General features: G+C 40.0%; 2 protein-coding genes and 1 long non-coding RNA gene across 4 annotated transcripts; all 3 read left to right on the top strand.

The window, feature by feature from the left end:
- Positions 1 to 1,234: 1,234 nt before the first annotated feature.
- Positions 1,235 to 3,773, top strand: LOC308412656 (uncharacterized protein). The gene is made up of 4 exons (XM_080907172.1): positions 1,235 to 1,489; positions 1,646 to 1,786; positions 1,881 to 1,999; positions 2,299 to 3,773. Exons 1-4 carry the CDS (start codon positions 1,276 to 1,278, stop codon positions 3,106 to 3,108), a joined length of 1,284 nt encoding a protein of 427 aa, XP_080763298.1. The 5' UTR covers positions 1,235 to 1,275; the 3' UTR covers positions 3,109 to 3,773.
- A 2,572-nt stretch (positions 3,774 to 6,345) lies between these two features.
- Positions 6,346 to 6,956, top strand: LOC308383392. Its single transcript, XR_013969127.1, has 3 exons — positions 6,346 to 6,474; positions 6,551 to 6,669; positions 6,889 to 6,956. It is a non-coding gene; the product is annotated as an uncharacterized lncRNA (long non-coding RNA).
- Positions 6,957 to 10,090: 3,134 nt separating this feature from the next.
- Positions 10,091 to 18,413, top strand: LOC308412957 (schwannomin-interacting protein 1-like). Of its 2 annotated transcripts, none has more exons than XM_080907687.1 (7): positions 10,091 to 10,226; positions 11,991 to 12,100; positions 15,661 to 15,778; positions 15,899 to 16,105; positions 16,513 to 16,636; positions 16,958 to 17,051; positions 17,170 to 18,413. In XM_080907687.1, exons 1-7 carry the CDS (start codon positions 10,197 to 10,199, stop codon positions 17,219 to 17,221), a joined length of 735 nt encoding a protein of 244 aa, XP_080763813.1. In that variant the 5' UTR covers positions 10,091 to 10,196; the 3' UTR covers positions 17,222 to 18,413. The 2 variants fall into 2 exon arrangements, with proteins under 2 accessions (XP_080763813.1, XP_080763814.1); XM_080907688.1 differs by having other exon boundaries at positions 16,958 to 17,095.
- Positions 18,414 to 19,156: the final 743 nt, after the last annotated feature.

Below are 19,156 nucleotides of genomic sequence, written 5' to 3'. Positions count from 1 at the left end.
GAACAGACTTGCAGGAAAAGCTGGACTTCATCTTTTTGTCTTGACTGTGTTTAGTGTCTTTATCCCAAGATAAAACAATCCATCCTCAGCTCAATGAGCTAGTCTCATGTGCTACCAGGAATCAAAACTTATTCCTAGCACATACACACCCAAGTATAATACGTCTAATATATTTTTTACATATATAAAAGCAGTCATCATTTAAGGAGGGAAAAAGGACAGATAAAGCTGACAGTTGGTGAAAACAAACACCTCTATACATAGTCTATGAAGATATGAAGATAAGCTGAAGACAGCACGACAATAAAACACCACGTACTTGCCGCAGTGGTAGTCAAGTATTGAGCGATTCTTCAGACTAGCCGGTGTTGTTAGTAACCATGGAGATGAAATAGCTGTATGGCAATGTGTAAACATAACAGCAGACCTAATCTGTGTTGCTGTCTGACTGGTTATGCTAACATTCATAAGCGTTCTGACATAACTTTCTAATAAACAGTAAAATCTATGGTAAGACCCCGGATTTTAAAAAAGCCAAAACCTTTCCACAATTATTGTAATGTGTAAATATGGTAATCTAGTGTTTGCAAAGGATTTGGAGGCAGGGAATAATCCCACCTCAGTGGTTCATTTAACAGCCTTTCTGCAGCTTCACCAGCAGGTGGAGCTTTGGTGGTTGCCATGGCATCGTAGATGTTCAAATTCTCGATATTTTCTAAGCACGTAAGAGGTTGATCCCCAGTTTTCATTGGTCAGCTTGGAAACTGCAGCTGAAACTCGCTTCCGTGACCGAAATTGTTTTTGCGCCTTCCATTTATGAGTAGCAGAGGTTTCTGAACACATGCAATACTATTTTTAGATGGGACAGCGGTTGTGCATTTATTTTTTTTAGTTTACCTCATTAATACTGTGTGTCTTAATTAAACTCTCTCTCTCTCTCTCCCTCTCTCACTCACTCACACACACACACACACACACACACACACACACACACACACACACACACACACACACACACAAAGCCCGTTAAGAATAAAATGTTAACTAGACATTACTCAGGTGCATATAGTGCAGGTAATTAGAGAATCCGTTGATGTCCCCGCAGCGGCTTCTGATTCGCTGTGGCAGCACCTGGCTTGTTTGCTGCCGCACAAATAGCCATGGCGAAGTCTCGCCTTCCAGCTCTTAACATTTCTAGGAGACACGCACAGCTAAACGATGCGTAGAGAAAAAGGGAGACGTGCCTCCGTTTGTTGTGCTGTAGCTGTTATTCTGATGTGCCATTTAGTGCAAGCAATAGACTGTTACCGACTAACGAAAACAGAGAGGCGAGGAGGGCGCAAAGAGGCCGATGCGTTAGGTGCACGAAAGGGGAAAGTCGTATTCGGAAAATCTGTCGGGAAAGGCTCAGGCCTTGAGTCAGAGGTTAAATATGGGAAAGCCTCTACAAACTCATCCGTGGAGGAATCCTATCAAGCAGATTTTATAGGTAAGCTTCAGGTCCACAGTTTATGTAAGGACACTGGCTGCAGGAAAAGCGTGCTTATTTGGAGATGTACTTGCATTTTTATTTAAAAGCTCTATGCCTCTGTGCATAATTGCAAAACTTGCTCTTCTTGATTTTTTTTTTTTTCCCCCACGTCAGGCTGGTCAAAAGGCCAAACGTATGACACCAGTTCCAGAGAAGCAGCATGGAGGCGCATGGTACCTTTGCTGCTGTGCGGTGGGGATCGGATGAAGTTCAGGGTAGCGGGAAGAGGAGTGTCAGAGCTAGCAGTGGACCAAGGTAAGCAAGCAGGGCTCTTTCTTTTTTTTCTTTTTTCTTTTTTTTGTAAAGTGTCCATTTGGTTGCATCGTCATGTAAACTTTTTTTCCCATAGCAAATGCACCGCCAGTACCTCTGAGCCAGGTCCCTCCCAACTGTGGCTACAACATGCAGAGGAACTTACGGTCACTTGTTATGCAGGTTCCCTATGATGGCTGCAGTGTGGTTCAAGAGGTAATTTCAACTGAAATTAAGTCTTATGCTATATTTGAATAATTGGCAGCCTGCTGTTAAAATTGGCTAGTTTTAGGATTATTTTTTTAATTATCAAAAGTAAATTAAAATTATGCAAAATCTTCCTTAGATGGCCGAGGCTTTAATTTGCTAGTCATGGGTTTGGAACGGTCTCTTGGCTAAACATAAACACTTAATATTGTGATCTCTAACAATTATGGCTCTTTTAAAAGGGGGTAAATAACTTTAACTCCTTGACTGGTAACACGCAAGTCCTGATATTCCTTCTTGTTTTAAAGGGTGGCAGTTATGTGCTTCCAATGCGGTGGCAGGGTATTCCAATCTCCCTTTGGTGTTCCAAACCTGCAGCACCAGCTCTTATGACGACTGCCTCTCAAACCCCTCAGGACCCCGCATCAAACTCCCAGATGCCCTACACTAGCAAAAATCCAGACCAATTGTATGCCCATGTTCCTCAACCCTTTTTCTTTGCACAACAAATGCACTATCCATATCCTTCAGTTCCCGTATCGGATCCTGCAGAACCCATTAAGCAGTCAGAAATGCCCCCATTCCAGCAATACCCTCCACCCTTTCCCCCCCTCTATCCTTACTTTTATCCCCCACTTCCAGCCACAAGAGCAGCCCCAACCACCACTGCAAAGCCAGAATCCTTCATTCCTCCAGAGTTTCTCTTACCTGGTTACAAACCAGTTGGTCCACCTTTTCTTTTGCCCTTTCCACTACCTGTGCCAGCAGATACTGAAACCACAACTAACGCTGACGCTTATCCCCACTCACTGCAGCGTCCACCCAATGTGCATTTCCTCTCCCAGTATCCTCTCTTCCCTCAGTTTGTCCCTCTTCCACAATATCCGAACAACCCTAATGCAGATTTGGCGGCTGCTACTGGAAGCTCGGACACCGTACTCCCTCAATATGTTGTGCCTTTCCCTCAATTTGTTCCTCAATATCCAAGCAATCCTAATCCAGACTTGGAAAGCGGAAGCACAGACACTCTGCTGCCTCAAGCTCAGTCGCACAATTTTCCACACTTCCATCAACAAGTTCAGTTAATGCCCTTTCGTCATAGTTTGACGAAAATATAATAAAGGCTTTAAATAACACCAGTTCTTGGTTTGAAATTCTTTGTTCAACAGCTCAACTCAATCAGCACCACAGATTCAAACTCAAGAATCATAAATGTTATGAGCATTTAGTGCAAAGGTGATTGGAATTAATAAGCAGACTTGATGATATTTGGATGTTGGGGGCTCAAATTTAAATGATTAATGTCCCTGTTGTCTGCAACCACCCACCAAACAAAGGGGGGTTGGGTGGATATGTAATGTTGGAAAGTCACTATTTTATTGCACTATGCTGGGCTTATGTAGCCTGAACTGTTAAGCTTGCTTTTTACTAATAAAAAGCAATGTTCTGTTATGCTGTTCCAACTTAGTCAAAGCAGCAAATGGACTATCTTTACAGGACTTAATCATGTACAGTTGTACACCAGGTCCTTTACCTGGCATGCTGGGTCCTTCAAGAGATCCGTTTTACTCAAATGGCACCGGGGGAAAAAAAACAAGTCAGAAAAAAACAGCTTGTTGCTTGTCTCTCTCTCGCTCTCTTAAAAAATACATGTGACATATAATGTAATTGCAAGGAGGTATTTCTGCAGTCTATTGATTACTAGATAGTGGAAAGGGGGTGGGATTAAATAAGCTTATGCTTCTTCCTGCTCCTTTTTGAACATGAAAGTTATTTGTAGTTGTGGTTGCTCGTTTTCCTTTTGTTTTGCTTTGTCTCTGTTTAATTCTATGTTGTTGTACTTTTTCAACATGTTCAAAATAAAGATTCAATTAATCAATAAAAAAGACTCATTTTTGACAATTTCTATTTTGCCCCACCCTCCCAGTTTTCTCTTTACACTCTTCATTTTGTTCCTTTTAATAAAAATGAAAAGACAAACTAACACAATTTGTAAATACAGATAATCAGAAATAACCAGGGTGACTGTTGCTTAGGAGGCAAAGGTGGTCATCCGACAATTCAGAAGTTGGTAGTTCAGTCCCTGGCTGCTCCAGTCTGCATGCCAAATATTCCATTATAAGTACCTTGTATCCATTGGAGTGCAATGTTGCAAAGCTTAGAATAAAAACTGCTCGAATGGGCGGGTGTGAATGAGGCATATTGTATAAAGTGCTCAAGTAGCGTTGAAATACACTAAACCAGTCCATTTACCATAACCACCACCTTAGGCCACACATTGGATTTATTCTTTTTTTCTTGGAGTTGTTTGAGCCCATCCTTTCTTTCAGTTAGCTGTTTGTAATAGTTTGCCAAGCTCTGCAAACAAGCGTTTTAACGGCACATTAAAGAGGTTTGGGCATTCCTTGCTGCCCAGACCTCTACATTGGAGAGACCAAACAGCCACTTCACAAGCGCATGGCACAACACAGAAGAGCCACCTCCACAGGACAAGACTCAGCAGTCCATCTGCATCTTAAGGACAAAGGACACTCTTTCGAGGATGCCAATGTTCACATTGTTCACAGGACAGATGGTTTGAAAGAGGAGTGAAAGAAACCATCTATGTCCACTGTCAGCGACCATCTTTGAACAGAGGCGGTGGTTTACGACACCAACTCTCTGCCATCTATAATCCAGTTTTGAGTTCCCTCCCCAGACGCCTTAACGCCCACTCACATCCTGGGCCATCTGACCTCAGGAATTCGCATGATAAGGTGGGGCCAGGTTTCACAATGAGCTCACCTGAAACTCTGGCTGATTGGGACCCACACCCAGTTTCACACCTTGGCTCAGGCGATTAGAGGATCATCAGGGGGTCCTTTTGTCCCTCTGTGGGGGGATACTCCCACTAGGTTTAAATCTGGGACTCCCCACCATTTGACCTTAGAACTGAAGAAGCTTCTCGGATGAGAGGTGAAACGTCTTCAAGTAACTTAAAGAAGTCCAGACGCTTTTCTTTGCAAGCTCCTTTGACTATGATGATCTGGATGACTGAGAACCTTCACAGACATATTTTAACGGCACACTTTGCACATACAGGTTTATTCAGATATTAATGTTAGTAATGCAAATTACAAAGTGATTTCATTTTTCTTTTAACTTGTTAACCTGCAATTGATTAAAAACAACACATATTATGAGATGTCAATTTTTGTATGAATTTTTTAAATCACATTTGTGGTTTGGTTATTTGCTACAAAGTGTTTTTTTCTGCTTTATTGCAGCATTTTATTGGGTAGGCATTTATAAAGTGGCACCATGATGAAATTACTAGTTTGTACTTCTGGTTTCATACTTCTGCATGCATTCTGACAAATGCATATATGGTGTAAAGATGTAACTAAATGGTGAAGCAAATACTACACAACTGCTGCATTTCAATTTTTTTTTCAGTTCTTTTTCTTTTACAGGATCTTATAAAACTCTTCTCTGCTCAGTCATTCAGTGTTCAAGCTACGGTTAGATGGTGTTTACTACTGTAATTCTTGAAACTGAGAACTTTTATTTGATTATTAATCGAGTCAAAGAAGAGTTTCTTAAGCTCATTGGAATAACCTACCTAGACTTATTTGAATTTTTCTTTATTCAATTCACTTATGTTCCAAAGGAGAATAATTTTACTTTAACCAAAATTAGTTTAACAAGAGACAGAGCCTACACTTGTCTACAGTATATCTAAATAGGATAATCTTGTCTGCAAACTCATGAGTTATGAAGACTATAGAATTCCACGCATTTCATGCTCCATAAAAAATGTTCTACTTATCCCAGGACAACACTAGAGTCAGCTGCCAAAGGCTCTTAATGAGGCCACAGGTGCAAACTGTAACTGTGTTGATTAGCTGGTGACAAATTGCAGACAGCATCAGAAGCTGTGATTTAGTTGTTCTGCATCGCTGTGAAGTGCTTTCCATCTGCACTGTGTCACCACTATGGGAGGTGATAGAAGTGGGAGATGTAGAGCATGTCAAACTGTGGCAGTCACATTACTCCTGTGCTCTTTAGCCCTTTGTTTAAACTTGCAAGTGCTGGGCAAAAAAGTTAAACATGAGGGATCTAGTGAGACTGCAGTGAAAGATGGAAGAAAGGGAAGCATTCTCTTTAATGGAAAAAGGCTTAAATCCCAGTCAGGACCTGCTTCTTCTGCAGCTGCCACAGGACATGCGTTGCTGCAAGTTGACTTGCATCAGTCAAGCATCACAGGTAACACTTGGCTGTTTCTGCTAATTTGATATGCTCGGTACACTTGAGGCAAAGGTTGTTGCAGTTAACTTTGTGTTGGGATATCTTTCTTCCTAAAGCAGAGAGTAGATCAAAGCTGAAGAATGACACTGCTAATGAAGCAGCATGGAGGCAATTAAACTCTTCACTACACTGTAGTGATAACAAGATGAAGCTGAAGGCCATGGGGCCTGGTGCTGCTGATCTACAACTGCACATAGGTAGAAAAAATATAAGTATGCAAAACGGTTTTTAAAAACTGTCATTGAATACTGGCATGTTTTCTCCTTCTCTCAGAAAATGCACAACCCTTACCACTGAAGCATGTGCCTGAAAGCTGTGGTTTCTCAATGCAGCAGAACGCACTGGGACTAGTTTTAAATGTCCCATATAATGCCTGCAGTGTGCTAACAGAGGTATGCTGCTTTTTTTTTTCTCTTTTTTTTTTTTCTTTTAAAAGGACCTGGACTTGATGGAATGTGGTTTTCATATCTGCACTAATTGATGAATTCTATATTTTCTTTTGGTAGTTTTGAAAAAGATCTCTTCAAACTTAGAGTTGGTATAACTGCTTGATGCTAAATTTGCCAAAAAAACAAACCCAGGCCAAAACATGTTTGGTTTCTTTGTTTCAGAATGGAAGATATGTGTTGCCAATGAATTGGCGGGGGATGGCAGTTGAATTCATCTGCCCAGTTCAACAGTCCAGGAAATTTCCTTTCTCTCTCAGGCCATGGCACTTCCATCGCTCAAGACGACAAGCAAAACAGCCCTATTATCCTAATCTATATAATTCCTACTGGTATAATTATTACATGCATTTGATGGCACCAGGTGCTAAAACTAACCCAACTACCACTCGCCCTCACACAAAGCCACCTGGATATTCATACCCTCTGTACTACCCATATAACTTTTATTACCCCTACTACTACTCCTCCTTTCTCCCAGTGAAGACCACTGTGCCACCAGCTACAACCACTGTGGCACCACCTACGGCTGTTAGACCTAGTGGCAACAAAATTCCTTCCAAGAGCCCTGCCTATTACCCTGCACATTTTCCTAATATGCACTACCTTCCACCAGTCCAACAGTTGCAAATGATCCCTGACAAAACTCAGGTTTACTACTACAACCCGGAGACTGAATATTTCTTTGGAAAGCCTTCATACCAACAAAAACCAAATTTGCCAAAGCAACCTACTTGGTCTCAATTTACCCCAGTTGCTATGCCAAGTTACCCAGCTTCCCCTGTGAAACTGAGTTACCCAAGCCCTGTCAGCCCAGAAACCTCTGCAGCCCCTATAGCACCATATGTTCCATTTGACAAGCTCCCCTTTGAGCCATATGTTGTATACAAGGCTAAGAAACTCCCCGATGACCAGAAGTACATGGCCAAAGCAGGTTTTAAATCTAGATTCCAAACACATTCAGGCTTCCCTTTGCAAATTGCTTCCAGGTTTCCTCAGTACAGAGGTCAAGGAGGTCCCTGACTGAATTAAGCAGAGCTGTAAGTGCTAAGGGTTTCTTGTTGGTGTGAATTTGGTAATGGTTGAATTGTTCTAAGAAAATCTTGTGTTCTCGCGGAGCATGATGATGATGAAAATTAAAGATTTTTCTACTGTGAACTTGTTCTCATGTGTTTGGTGTGTGTGGTTTTTTTTTTTTTTTTTCTCCCCCCCCCACTACAAAAGACTGGTCATTTAATGATGGTGAAATGCACAGTCCTAAGCATGTTGGTTGTCATGGTACACCCCTTTCTAAAACGCCAAACTGAATTATTGTTCAAACGTTTGACCTATTCATAGCAAGCCCCGTCAATACTTGTTAGAGCTTATACTAAGACAATGAATCAAAGTCTCTAGAGGGCTACCTTTAGTTCTTGTTTATGGAACACATTTTTTTTTTCTTGTCTTTGCAAAAAGTTGGTGCATAAATCCCATTCACCCACTGCACATACAGACCCTATTCTGTCTGCTCCTATATATTTTTACAGTGCTCTTCCCCCTTGGGCACTCCGTGACTGTGTGTACGCACTTCGCTGAAATTCAACCACACGTGACAACTGAACGACGTGTAATGCTGGACTCTGAATCCAGACATGCTCATTGTCGTTCAGCCACTTCATTTTCTAAACGTTACTTGGAGGGTCCAGAGCTCCAGAACAAGAAATCAAGTAGATCATTCATGCAACACTGCGTGTGTCTTGCTGCAGCTGGTTAAATTATTCAATCATTTAAAGAAGTGGTTTCATCTCTTTAGCCAAGGTGAGCGTTTTGTGGTACACAGGATTTTGCTTTATCTTTTTACTAGTGACAAAGAATTTGGATGTTTGTATCAGGCTATAGATTTATTTTGTGGCTTTGTTTAAATGAACTTAATGAAAGGATTAAAATCAGACTGAAATTCTACATTTTTTAAATCTCATTTTGTTATATAATCTATTTTTTTCTATCCATGCTACCACAGGAAACATTAAGATACCGTGCATTAAATAGACTGGAACAGCCGTCGTTTAAACAACTAATTTTGGTCAAAGATCTGTATTCCTCTCCTGTTTATGTCTGGCTAGATTCCCGACCAGATCTCTCAGCTCCTCCTCCATCTCTAAAATTTGCTCCGCCTACTCTACTTTGTATCTTTATGGAGGACTATGATGTGGACATGGATGAGGAAGAGGAGGGAGACGTATTCACTAGAAAGGCCACAACGTGCCACTGGTGGGAAGATGCACAGCATCAGGGAGGAAGACTAGGATGCATGGTAAACAGTCACAGCTGGGCAGAGGAGCTTAAGGATATCTTTGCACCACAGGCAGATCACTGTTACAGTGTAGCAAGAACCAGGCTGTCCAGCATCTCTGTGAGTGATTCACTGTGTCTGTTGTTTGATCCACACATGGAAATAAATGAGGACACTTATTCTGATGGCTACGTCTCTTAGCTGTTGAAGAGACTTCTCCAAATAAAAAGGAATGGGCTATAGGGAAAAAATTAAATTTGGGTAAAAGACAAGTGCAACAACAGGCTGTGTTTATTGCCATATTTGCAATATGCAGTTCTGTAACTGTTTTTATATGCATGCAGCATTCATATATATATATATATGCAGCATATTTTCCATAAGCAAAAATTCCTGGCATGGAGAGACTGAGAATATTTGGCTTGATGTTGATGAAAGAAGGAAGATGACTCAGTCTTTAGTCATTTAATCAGTGAACAACTGCACTGTGGGAACTAACTGCAAGCCTGTGTGTGTGTGTGTGTGTGCAACACTGGTTGTTTATGCACATGTGGACAAATGCGTCATGTGCTTCCTTATGCCTCTTACGGCTCATTACACTTGTACCTTTGATGTGGGATGAGGCTGTAGGAAATTCCTCCAGAAGACAAAACAAATATAATAAATCTACTACGCTGTGTAAGGCCAATAATCAGATGTTGATCTATTAGAGAACCAGCTATGGCCTCTAAGTATTTTGTTGCATTCTCATCCATTAGGCCTTCTAGCCTAGTCCACCTGCCATTTTTTTTATAGATCCAAAATGTCTGCCTCAATTTATCAGAAACACAGATTTATTATTTGTCCCTCTCCTTCCAGTAAAGGAAAGGTGAAGAGGAGAAGGCAAGAGAGAAAATAGAGGAAGATGGAGGTACAGATAACAGATCAGGAAAGCAGTGGCAGCACTGAGCAGCTTCTTCTTTCCCCTCCCTTGATTTCTCTCTCCTCCTCTGCTTCCGTCGCTGCCCACTCCTTCCTCTCTTGCTCCCACGTCTCCCCACCCTCCCCTATCTGCTGCCTCTCCCCTCCCCGCTCTGTCATCCCTTCCTCCCACCCTCGCTCTCCTGCACGGAGCTGCGGTATAAGAGAGGGTCTCCTGGGTCTAGTTTCACTGCAGTGTAGAGGAGGGCAGGACGGCTGTTTTAGTACGATGCGCTGAAGGATGGTGCACCAAGAGAAACGCATTTACCAGGTGTGTGGATTTGTATTTGCTTGCATTTAGTGTGTGATTCTGATGGGTCTGTAGCATTTAACAAGCTATTTAAAGGTATACATGATAGGTATCCATCATGGGTGTGATGCTGTAGATAAATCAGCCGTATGGGATGAGTGGAAAAGGGAGTGGGCGTGTTCGTATGTGGTTGTGCTCGAATATATCTGTGTAATATGTATGCTCCTGCATTTGTTCAGTCAGATTTGACACAATTTTCCATCTCAGATCATTGATATCTATATCATTGTATGTTATACTATCTTTTGTTTGAATAGGAACTAAAATCTTTCTACATTTGCATTCATCATACCATGTACATTCTTTATAAGGGGTACAATTTTGGGCTTGTGGGGGTGCATGTGCTCGTGTAGTCATTTTGTTAGTAAGGAGGGCATCTGTATGTCTGAAGTGGGTGAGCAGGGGCCAGCGTTGGTTTGGAGAATGATGGCGATGAACTCATTTATGCTTTTACGTCACATCCTCATCTAAGGATGCGTCACAAAAAAAGAGGGTGTAGTGGTGTGTGTATGTGTATGTATCAGTTTTGCAGCTATTTTGAGTACAAACGCTGAAACATAAGAGAAACGTGCCTAATTTTAGAAGTGTTATTATGTGTGGTTCCAAAGAGCACACACAAACTCAGGCAGCTTTAGCAGATGTTTTTGGCTCAAATCCATCATATATAAATACTTTCCCTTTGATGCCAGAATAGAAAATCATGTTGTGAGGATCCAAGGGGAAAAAATGAAATCGGTTCAAAGGGGGAGCTACAGACTGAAAGCTGAGATGAAGTGAAATAAAAGGAAACGAGATAGAAGGCTCGGGTGTGGAAGCTCAAAAGGTTAAAGGGGAAAAGAATGAGAAATACAGATGAGGGAAAGGGGGCAGAACATAAAGATCCAATGTCATTAAAGTGAAACAAAAAGTATGAAAAATGGGACGTCGGTCAAAAGAAACTAGTCACATAGGAAGAGGAAGCTGTAAAACACCAGCCCACAGTGACACGGCATTTTGAATCAGCAGCACTAAAAGAATGCAATGGAATTTTTTTAACCAGTTTAAATAGTACCTGCTGTTTTGATGATGAAATGTGATGCATAAATTAGTGAAAGAAGCCATTTATGGATGATTCACCGTCACTACAATCCTATGATTGTAATGAACAAAGATCTTTAATAAAAATGCATTCAGATGCACTGACATAACTGGATAGATACACCTATTTCTTGTTTCATTCTTCAGTCTTTTCTGGGCCTGGCCTGTGGGGGAAAAAAATTATGTGCACTGTCTCTCAGAATTGAAACAGTACGTTTCTCTGAAGTGTTAATGAGGACTGCATCTGCCAGATTCATTCGTTTAATCATTTTCTATACATCTATTTCAATACTACTGTTTACACGCATCAGATGAGAAATCCTGGACAGGCTGTCAGCTGGTAGTAGTAGCAGATAATGAATGTTTTAATACTCATATTCATACATGGAATCAAAAGTAGACGGTAGATGTGAATTCATCACATTTTCCCTCTTAATCGGGTGTAACCGGATTTATAGTTGATTAGAAGAAATGAGAGTGTCCTCTCATTTTGGTATTACCTGAATTTATGCATTTGTTTATGAATTTCATCAGTCTTCCTTGTCAATAAGCGACCCACTTGGCAAATCAAGCAGAGAGAGACGGCAGCACAGGAGCCTCGTCTGTGTTAATATTCTTTGTGCTTCCACGTTTCTCTGTTTGTGGCAGGCCCAGAGGAATGAGAGAGAGTCCATCAGGCAGAAACTTGCCCTTGGCAGTTTCTATGACGATGAGCCAGTCATCTACACCAGCTGCAGCAAGAACGGCCCTTCGTCTCGGTGGGTTTGACTGAGTGTATGTGTGAGCAAGCAGAAGAGAATGGTTCATTTTGAATAGTAACAGTAATAATGTGATAGATTGTTGGCTTTATATGTCATTCTGACTGCATTTGAACATCTTCCGAGCGCAGTGATGTACAATAAAATAAAAATAAAAAATAAAAAAATCACTGAAATTTGGTGAACTGAATTTCATCAAACTCATTTGGTTTCCTGAAGCTCTCAGTTCTCACAAAGCCTTTTCATATTAAAGTCTAGCTCTCATGAAAATATTTTTTTTATGTATGTATTTATTTATTTTGTTGGCCGCGTCTCTGAGATGCCAACTGTATCATGGAAGCACCTTAAGTTAACCCTTTATTTACAATAGGCCTTGTGGAGGGCCCATTTTACAAGCTCTTTCAAATGACCTTGACTCGGTTACCATTTCTGCTAGAGACAAAATTCAAATGGTTTCAGAAAGAAGAGAAGAAGAGCTTTTGGGGGGATATTTAGTGTATCATTGTAGCAAAAAGCATTCACAAAATACTGCAGTGTAAAGAAGGACATAAAATTCAGCTCCGCCTAGGTTTTATTACCTGCATTTTACATTACTGTAAGTCCTCAGCCATTTTTGGGAGAGGAAATTCAAATGATTCACAGTAATGAGAGTTATCTGGTGATTTTACAGAGAAAATGTACAAAATAACTCCACTTAACCTGTATTATACTTGGGTGCTAAAGGGTTAAGACCTTTACAGCCAGGAGAGGGGATTAATCATCAGATTACGTCATTTGTTGACTAACAACTGTTAGCTGAAAACTACAACAAACAAATTAGGGAGGTGGAATAGTTTTCCTTGGTAGAAATTTATCTAGAAGCAGTGACGTTCTGGAGTTGTGTGTACGTTTAATTATCATGGCTGGTTTCATACGGACTATGCAACAACAGAGGATGAGAGTGAGTCATTTAAGTCACAGACATGCAAAGTGAAAGTGAAAGCTTTCCCGGAGTGCCACAGTTATGTTTACAGTCAGTCTAAAGGGACTGACATTGGGCTATCTAGAGAGTATGGAAAGAATGGGAACGTAGAGCATGGCACTGTGGTTAATCTCTGTTGCATGATGAGCTGCCCACACAGAAACTAAGCGATGCCCCAGCTTCATGGTGGGACACAGTTCAGACATGATGTTCTCAAATCAGACAGCTCTCTTCGAACTCTGTGCCACCAACCTGCCCGTTAAATCATTAAATAATAAAAATAAAAGGACAGTGTAATATTTTTTTAAATATCCGAAATATCCAAATATTTTATTTTTTAAACATTAGTATTCAATGTTTTTTTTTTAAATTTGTCAGACTTGTTGTTTATTTTTGCAATGCAAATAAAATAAGTTGATCAGTAATTTTTTTTACTTACTTAGAGAATATTTTATATCTTCTTATAAAATATCATTGTAAATAGTACTATATTTGATAGAAATCAAATAACATACTAGTTTCCATGGAAATGACATTTCACGTCTGCAGTTTTGGATAGAAAAACATGTAATGCAACTGGAACGACTTGCATTATGACAGACTCCCCGTGGTTAACCAAAGCCGCAGCACTTACATCAGTACTCTTTCTCTCCGTGACACCAGTTGACCTCCAGTAGCTTTTTGGCTCCCAACTTTTTTTTTTCCTTTTTCCCACAATACCCTTTAGTTTATGTCACACAGTGGGGCTGTCCTTCGTTACTGTAGATGTTTGAGAAAGTAGTTTCGTCAGCTTGCGAAAGAAGAAGTAATGCCTGACACAGTTATCCACAGCTACAATTGGTGGAATTGAGCATGTGACCCCCTCCCCCGTTGGAGGTAAAGGTGTAACGGGGTGTAGTTTAGGGTGGAAATTCCAAAAAGAGTTAGTGAGGTGTTGTTTAAGTAATTGTTTTTGTCTTAGTGTAGGGGAAGGTTACTTTGGGTTGTTAGGTTCTTTCAGTATCATGATCTGGAATTGAATAAATGGTGTTTTGAACCCTTGGAAAGGCTGAGGTTAAGGTTTTTTTTCCTTCACTTCTGTATAAGAGATGTTACCAACCATTTTTAAAGACCTTGTTTATGAAATGGGAAAAAGAGTCTTTGCTCACATTGTTGTAAAGTCGGATGAATTGTTTCATAATGAATACTATCCTAACCTGCTGTGTGACCTAAAGTAACAGAAATCTGAATAAATAAAAGGCTTTATGCTTTACTATGCTGTTTCCATATCTGTGATTAAATCTTTGGATCTAGCTAAACAATTTTTGGGATGTGCCCAAAATTCCAATATGGAGGAACCACTGGAAATATGAATATATGCAGAAATTCAAAGTTAATGGGCAAACATTTTACCTTGATTGCGATTAATTAATTAGGTTTTTTATTGTAAATATGCCGCTAAACTAAATGTTTAATATTAATTAAAGCTTGAGCAGTTAGCTAATGTAATATTGTTGTGCTCCAAGTGTTGAAATATACTGGCGGTATTTCTGTTGGTCGCTTCAACCATTTTTCTCTCAGTTTTCTTCTTTTTGTTTGAGGTTGACTCTCCTGTAGCCAAAAATGTCTCCAAATAAGGGACACATTAATTTTATTTGGCCCTATGTTTAACTTTTCCTACATGATGCTTCCATGTGGCAGACTGGACAGGGCAGAGTGTGCTTTAAACGAATTCTGTATTGACAGAAAAATAAAAATAATTTTTAAAAATAACCGACATTCGTAAGATTAAATCAATTAGAGGTTCTAAATGTTGGTTTTGGTTCATTTTAGGTGAACTGACCAGCCCTAACCAATGTGTACCCAGACTGCATCACTGACATGTGAATCCAACAAATGTCAACAAAAATGAATTAATATCATGTGAATTATTGTTAGCCAATTTCGCATTCAGGTGTTAGCCAGCAAAAACAGTTGATTAGATTAATTATAAGTTAATATGAGAATGAATGTGTGGACCACGCCATTGTAATGAAGCAACATCTTGGGAAGCTTTAACAGCTGGAAAAATCAGGAAATTTTTGTTTTGCTACACTGAGTTACAGACTTCAAAATTCAGATACATTGACAGGCAGGACACCAAAGCGTAACACACAGCAAGATTAAATAGGCCTGTAGACTTAGCTAAGCATCAAATGAAATAACTCAAACATAACCTTTATTGTCTGATTTTCACTTTTTCAAATGCATTTATAAGTTTTGCCCTAAACAAATGAAAACAAAGAAAATAGACAAGAAACTAAACAAATGCAAATGACTTTTTGTGTTGTGGTGTAAAAATCCAGTTGGTCTTCCTCAGAATCACAACTCATAAGCAAACTGTGAAACTTTCTTCTGACGCTGTCTTTTTTTTTTTTTTTTAAGTGACTGTTTTCACTAAGCGGAAGAGAATGGATGAACTGTTTTCACTCTTTGCCTTACCACTTTTCATGCTTATATGCATTTTAAATGGTGTTTGCTTCTTGTGTGCAAACAGCATTGGCCTGTGCTCTCTAATGTGTGATTCTGACTAAAACGGGTGCGATCTGAGCGCCTCTGAATATTGCATTTGTGTTCTCAGGCTGCAGAGTGGGGTGAACCTGCAGGTGTGTTTTGTTAATGACAGCAGCAGCGACAAGGACAGCGATGCTGAAGACAGCAGGACAGAGACCAGCCTAGACACACCGCTGTCACCTGTGGTATGTGTCCGAGTCTCTCTGTGTCACCATATGTGGGTTTTATGTGTGTTTCTGTTCCACTACACTCGTGAGGTGACCGCAGTTGTTGTTGCATCACAGTATCGCTCACTTCCTATACAGAGTAAGCAGAGCTCATCTCTGTCGGACCGGGATACTGGAGAGGAGGATTCAGATCCTTTAGATGACTGCGGTGGGTTTTGGCGAGTGCAGCGAAGGCTGCAAGAGGAGGCCCGGGTGGCGTTGGCTCTGGCTCGACCCATGGCCCGCATGCAGGTGGAGGTAGAGAGGCAAATTCAGCTTCACAGACGTTCACCTGTGGCTGACTTGGTGAGTCAGAGGGGTTTTATGCACAGAGGTCTTAATTCCCTCTTCCATGGAAAATTCAATGTAGGAAATTATTAAGGGCACTAAAATATCAAGGAAAATAAAGTGAAAATGGAATGTAAGTTGGTGTTTCAGTAAATATGACATAATAAAACTACATAGGCACATGAAAAGGTCAACACTCAAGTTTTTATGTGTACGTGAGACGTGGGTGCATGTTACCATGAGAAAGCCCCTGAAACTGGTGAACAGACGTGTTGCAAGTTGCAGTTAGAGGCTGCGTCATGTAAAAATCCAGAGATCCAGTTGATTAATAATCAACAACACTTTTTAAGTCTTTATTTACACTCAAATGTTTGACACATTTTGACGTGCAGTAATTTCCCGTCTGTGTGTGCTTATGCGAGCAGCTTCCCCATTTGCCCCACATCAGTGAGGGTTTAATGAAGAGGAATCTGAGGCAAGGGGACATGAGAGACATGAGTCTTGGACAGCTGCAAGTCATCACGAATGATTTGCATTCACAGATTCAGAGTGAGTAGATGACTCACGCATAAAGACACAAATTAGTTATTAAAAACCAAGCCAAAAGCCTGATCTGTACTTTATCAGATTTTAATATTTTTATTCATGCCATCTATGCTATTATTTCTATCAAATAAAGTATCAAAAGACATTCAGTCCACTTAAGAATTTATACGATATCTTTCGGGATTGTTTTTCTCTTCCTCACTTCCTATTTTTTAACACATTTCTGTCTAACATCATCACAACAAAAGCACACACTTGGCACGATAAAATACAATCATACAAGGGAAACAAACATTCAAAGACTGGATTTGTATCTTCAAACAGGTCTAAATGAGGAGCTGGTACAGCTGCTGCTGATGAGGGATGAGCTGCATGTGGAGCAGGACGCTATGCTAGTGGACATAGAGGACCTCACCAGGTGAACCACAGTTTTTCTCCACCTCAGCTTCTTAGCTGTCAAAGGTATTGGAAGCGCTGTCACTTCACAGTATGTCCTGGACTCACTTTAACATATTTCTTCTTGTTTATTATGGCAGGCATGCACATAGCCATCAGCGGCACCAGCCAGAGAAAGGCATCTCTAAATAAACACCTTGTCTACACATGTGTCTGTATGCACGCCGTCCGATTTCCCACTCTACGGACTGCTACCAGTGTTGCTAATGAAACTTCATCTGTGCTCACTGTATCTGGAGAGTTGAATGCAGCATATAGAGTAGTATTAAGACACATGTGATACGTTGCGCCACATCTTAGAACCTCAAAACACAACATCTACATGTGTAAGATCACCAATTTCAGTATTGACAGATGAGTTTGTGCAGGCGTTCCACTTCCACTCAGCATGATTGTCCCCGTCATATTTCATAAAATTAGGGGAGTCGAGTTGATTCCGTCCCTGATCTTTATTTAGCACTCAATGATTTTGGCACGGCTGGGTTGGAGAGAGCACCACCATGCCTTGTGTCTCTTTTTTTTTTTATGAAAAAGGATGATGAGTTGAGATCTTGAGGTCTTTTGTTTGGCTCTAATAATCAACAGGGTTCTTAGAAATGCTCTGTTCACTTGTATATCGTTCACTTCACTAAAAGCACTGTGACATTGCCGTTTATCACTCTCATTCACTATCAAGCATCACATACCTGATCTGGTATAATAGGAAACGATAAGTACTCTGTATTTGTTACATTTAAGCAACTGCTTTCCAGAAAGTTCCTAAAAAAATCTTTAAGACTCAAACCTTAATATAATTAAATAGCTGCTACAGTTTCCACCTCCTTTAAAGACATTTAGAGCTTTACTGGACAGTATTTTGACCTTTATTTGGGCAAATCTGTATTTGTCAAATGTGATGATCTGCTCAGTAGAAGACACAAAAAGTTCATTTTTTTTCAAAGTTTACACAAAGCTGTAAAAAGGAACAGGCATCTCCACACAGATAGTCTCTTAATAGAAATATGCAATTCCATTTTCTTAATTTAATAACGATCAGAGATGGTAAACACAAATGTAAAACATATATTAATAAATCGCAGCCTAAGCGTATATCTATTTTATCTGTTTCAAATGTTTATGTATGTAAATGTTAAAATATACTTTATTAAAAGGATTAACAACATGCCTTGTTGTGTTTTAGTGTTTTAATTCTAAGCTTTTTAAGAATGTCATTTAACACAAAGTCACTTTTTTATTTTCCTTGATTCATGAACACATGTATTCTATAATGATTGTAAAAAAAAAAAAGACCAGAAAAAAATGATTCCGTAATAAATGTTTCAAGTGTGTCGACTTTCATGAGATTTATTTTGCTTTTTTTCTGAATTTACAAGAAGAAAAAAAATCCACACGTTCCAAGGAAAGCATCACGCCTTGACACTGCAACTGAATGACTGCAGGCTACACAAGGAAGGAAGCGAGGGCACCGTCTAGTTTCTATTCACATTCACACTTTCACGTGTGATATGTTGACACTTAAGTTTTGTAAGGACTTACCGCCAGCAACGGGGGAAAAAGCCGTGGTGACAAAAATAACCTTGGTTAGTGTTACATAGTTACAACCAGTGGGAAAATAATCTATGGCAAAAACTAATGATCACTTAACTGTTTATTATAAGCCTTCATTATACTTTTTTTCTCAAAATTTGGGACATTGCTGTTAAAAAAGCCCAAAAATGGGACAGTAAAATTAAATCAATGCAATATTACATATATATATATATATATATATATATATATATATATATACATATATATATATATATATATATATTACGTGAAGTACCCTCAATTACGTGAAGTACCCTCAGAAGGTCTGCTCGATGATGTTAATGCAGCACTACGGGCAATACCTACAACCACGATTACCAACACTAACAAGCTGATCTACAATACGGCAGCAGTGATCAGTGAGATGCTTGGCTACAAGTTGAACAGCGACAAGGGGCAGTACCCTCCATGGAGAAGGAGGCTAGAGGGCAAGATCAAAGTAGCACGGAGGGAGGTTAGCCAACTAACGGAGTTGCA

This window comes from Rhamphochromis sp. 'chilingali' (assembly GCF_963969265.1).
Source record: "Rhamphochromis sp. 'chilingali' genome assembly, chromosome: 16".
NCBI classification, from domain to species: domain Eukaryota; kingdom Metazoa; phylum Chordata; class Actinopteri; order Cichliformes; family Cichlidae; genus Rhamphochromis; species Rhamphochromis sp. 'chilingali'.
Note: the sequence above shows the minus strand (reverse complement) of the source record. Positions and strands in the feature narration are given on the sequence as shown.

What these genes read in the sequence shown, in the direction of transcription:
- LOC308412656 (XM_080907172.1), top strand. Translation starts at nt 1,276, where the DNA reads ATGTGCCATTTAGTGCAAGCAATAGACTGTTACCGACTAACGAAAACA. An exon ending in AGAGCTAGCAGTGGACCAAG is followed by an intron (nt 1,787 to 1,880) that starts GTAAGCAAGCAG and finishes TTTTTCCCATAG; the next exon opens with CAAATGCACCGCCAGTACCT. An exon ending in GCTGCAGTGTGGTTCAAGAG is followed by an intron (nt 2,000 to 2,298) that starts GTAATTTCAACT and finishes CTTGTTTTAAAG; the next exon opens with GGTGGCAGTTATGTGCTTCC.
- LOC308412957 (XM_080907687.1), top strand. Translation starts at nt 10,197, where the DNA reads ATGGTGCACCAAGAGAAACGCATTTACCAG. An exon ending in AAGAGAAACGCATTTACCAG is followed by an intron (nt 10,227 to 11,990) that starts GTGTGTGGATTT and finishes TGTTTGTGGCAG; the next exon opens with GCCCAGAGGAATGAGAGAGA. An exon ending in GACATAGAGGACCTCACCAG is followed by an intron (nt 17,052 to 17,169) that starts GTGAACCACAGT and finishes TTATTATGGCAG; the next exon opens with GCATGCACATAGCCATCAGC.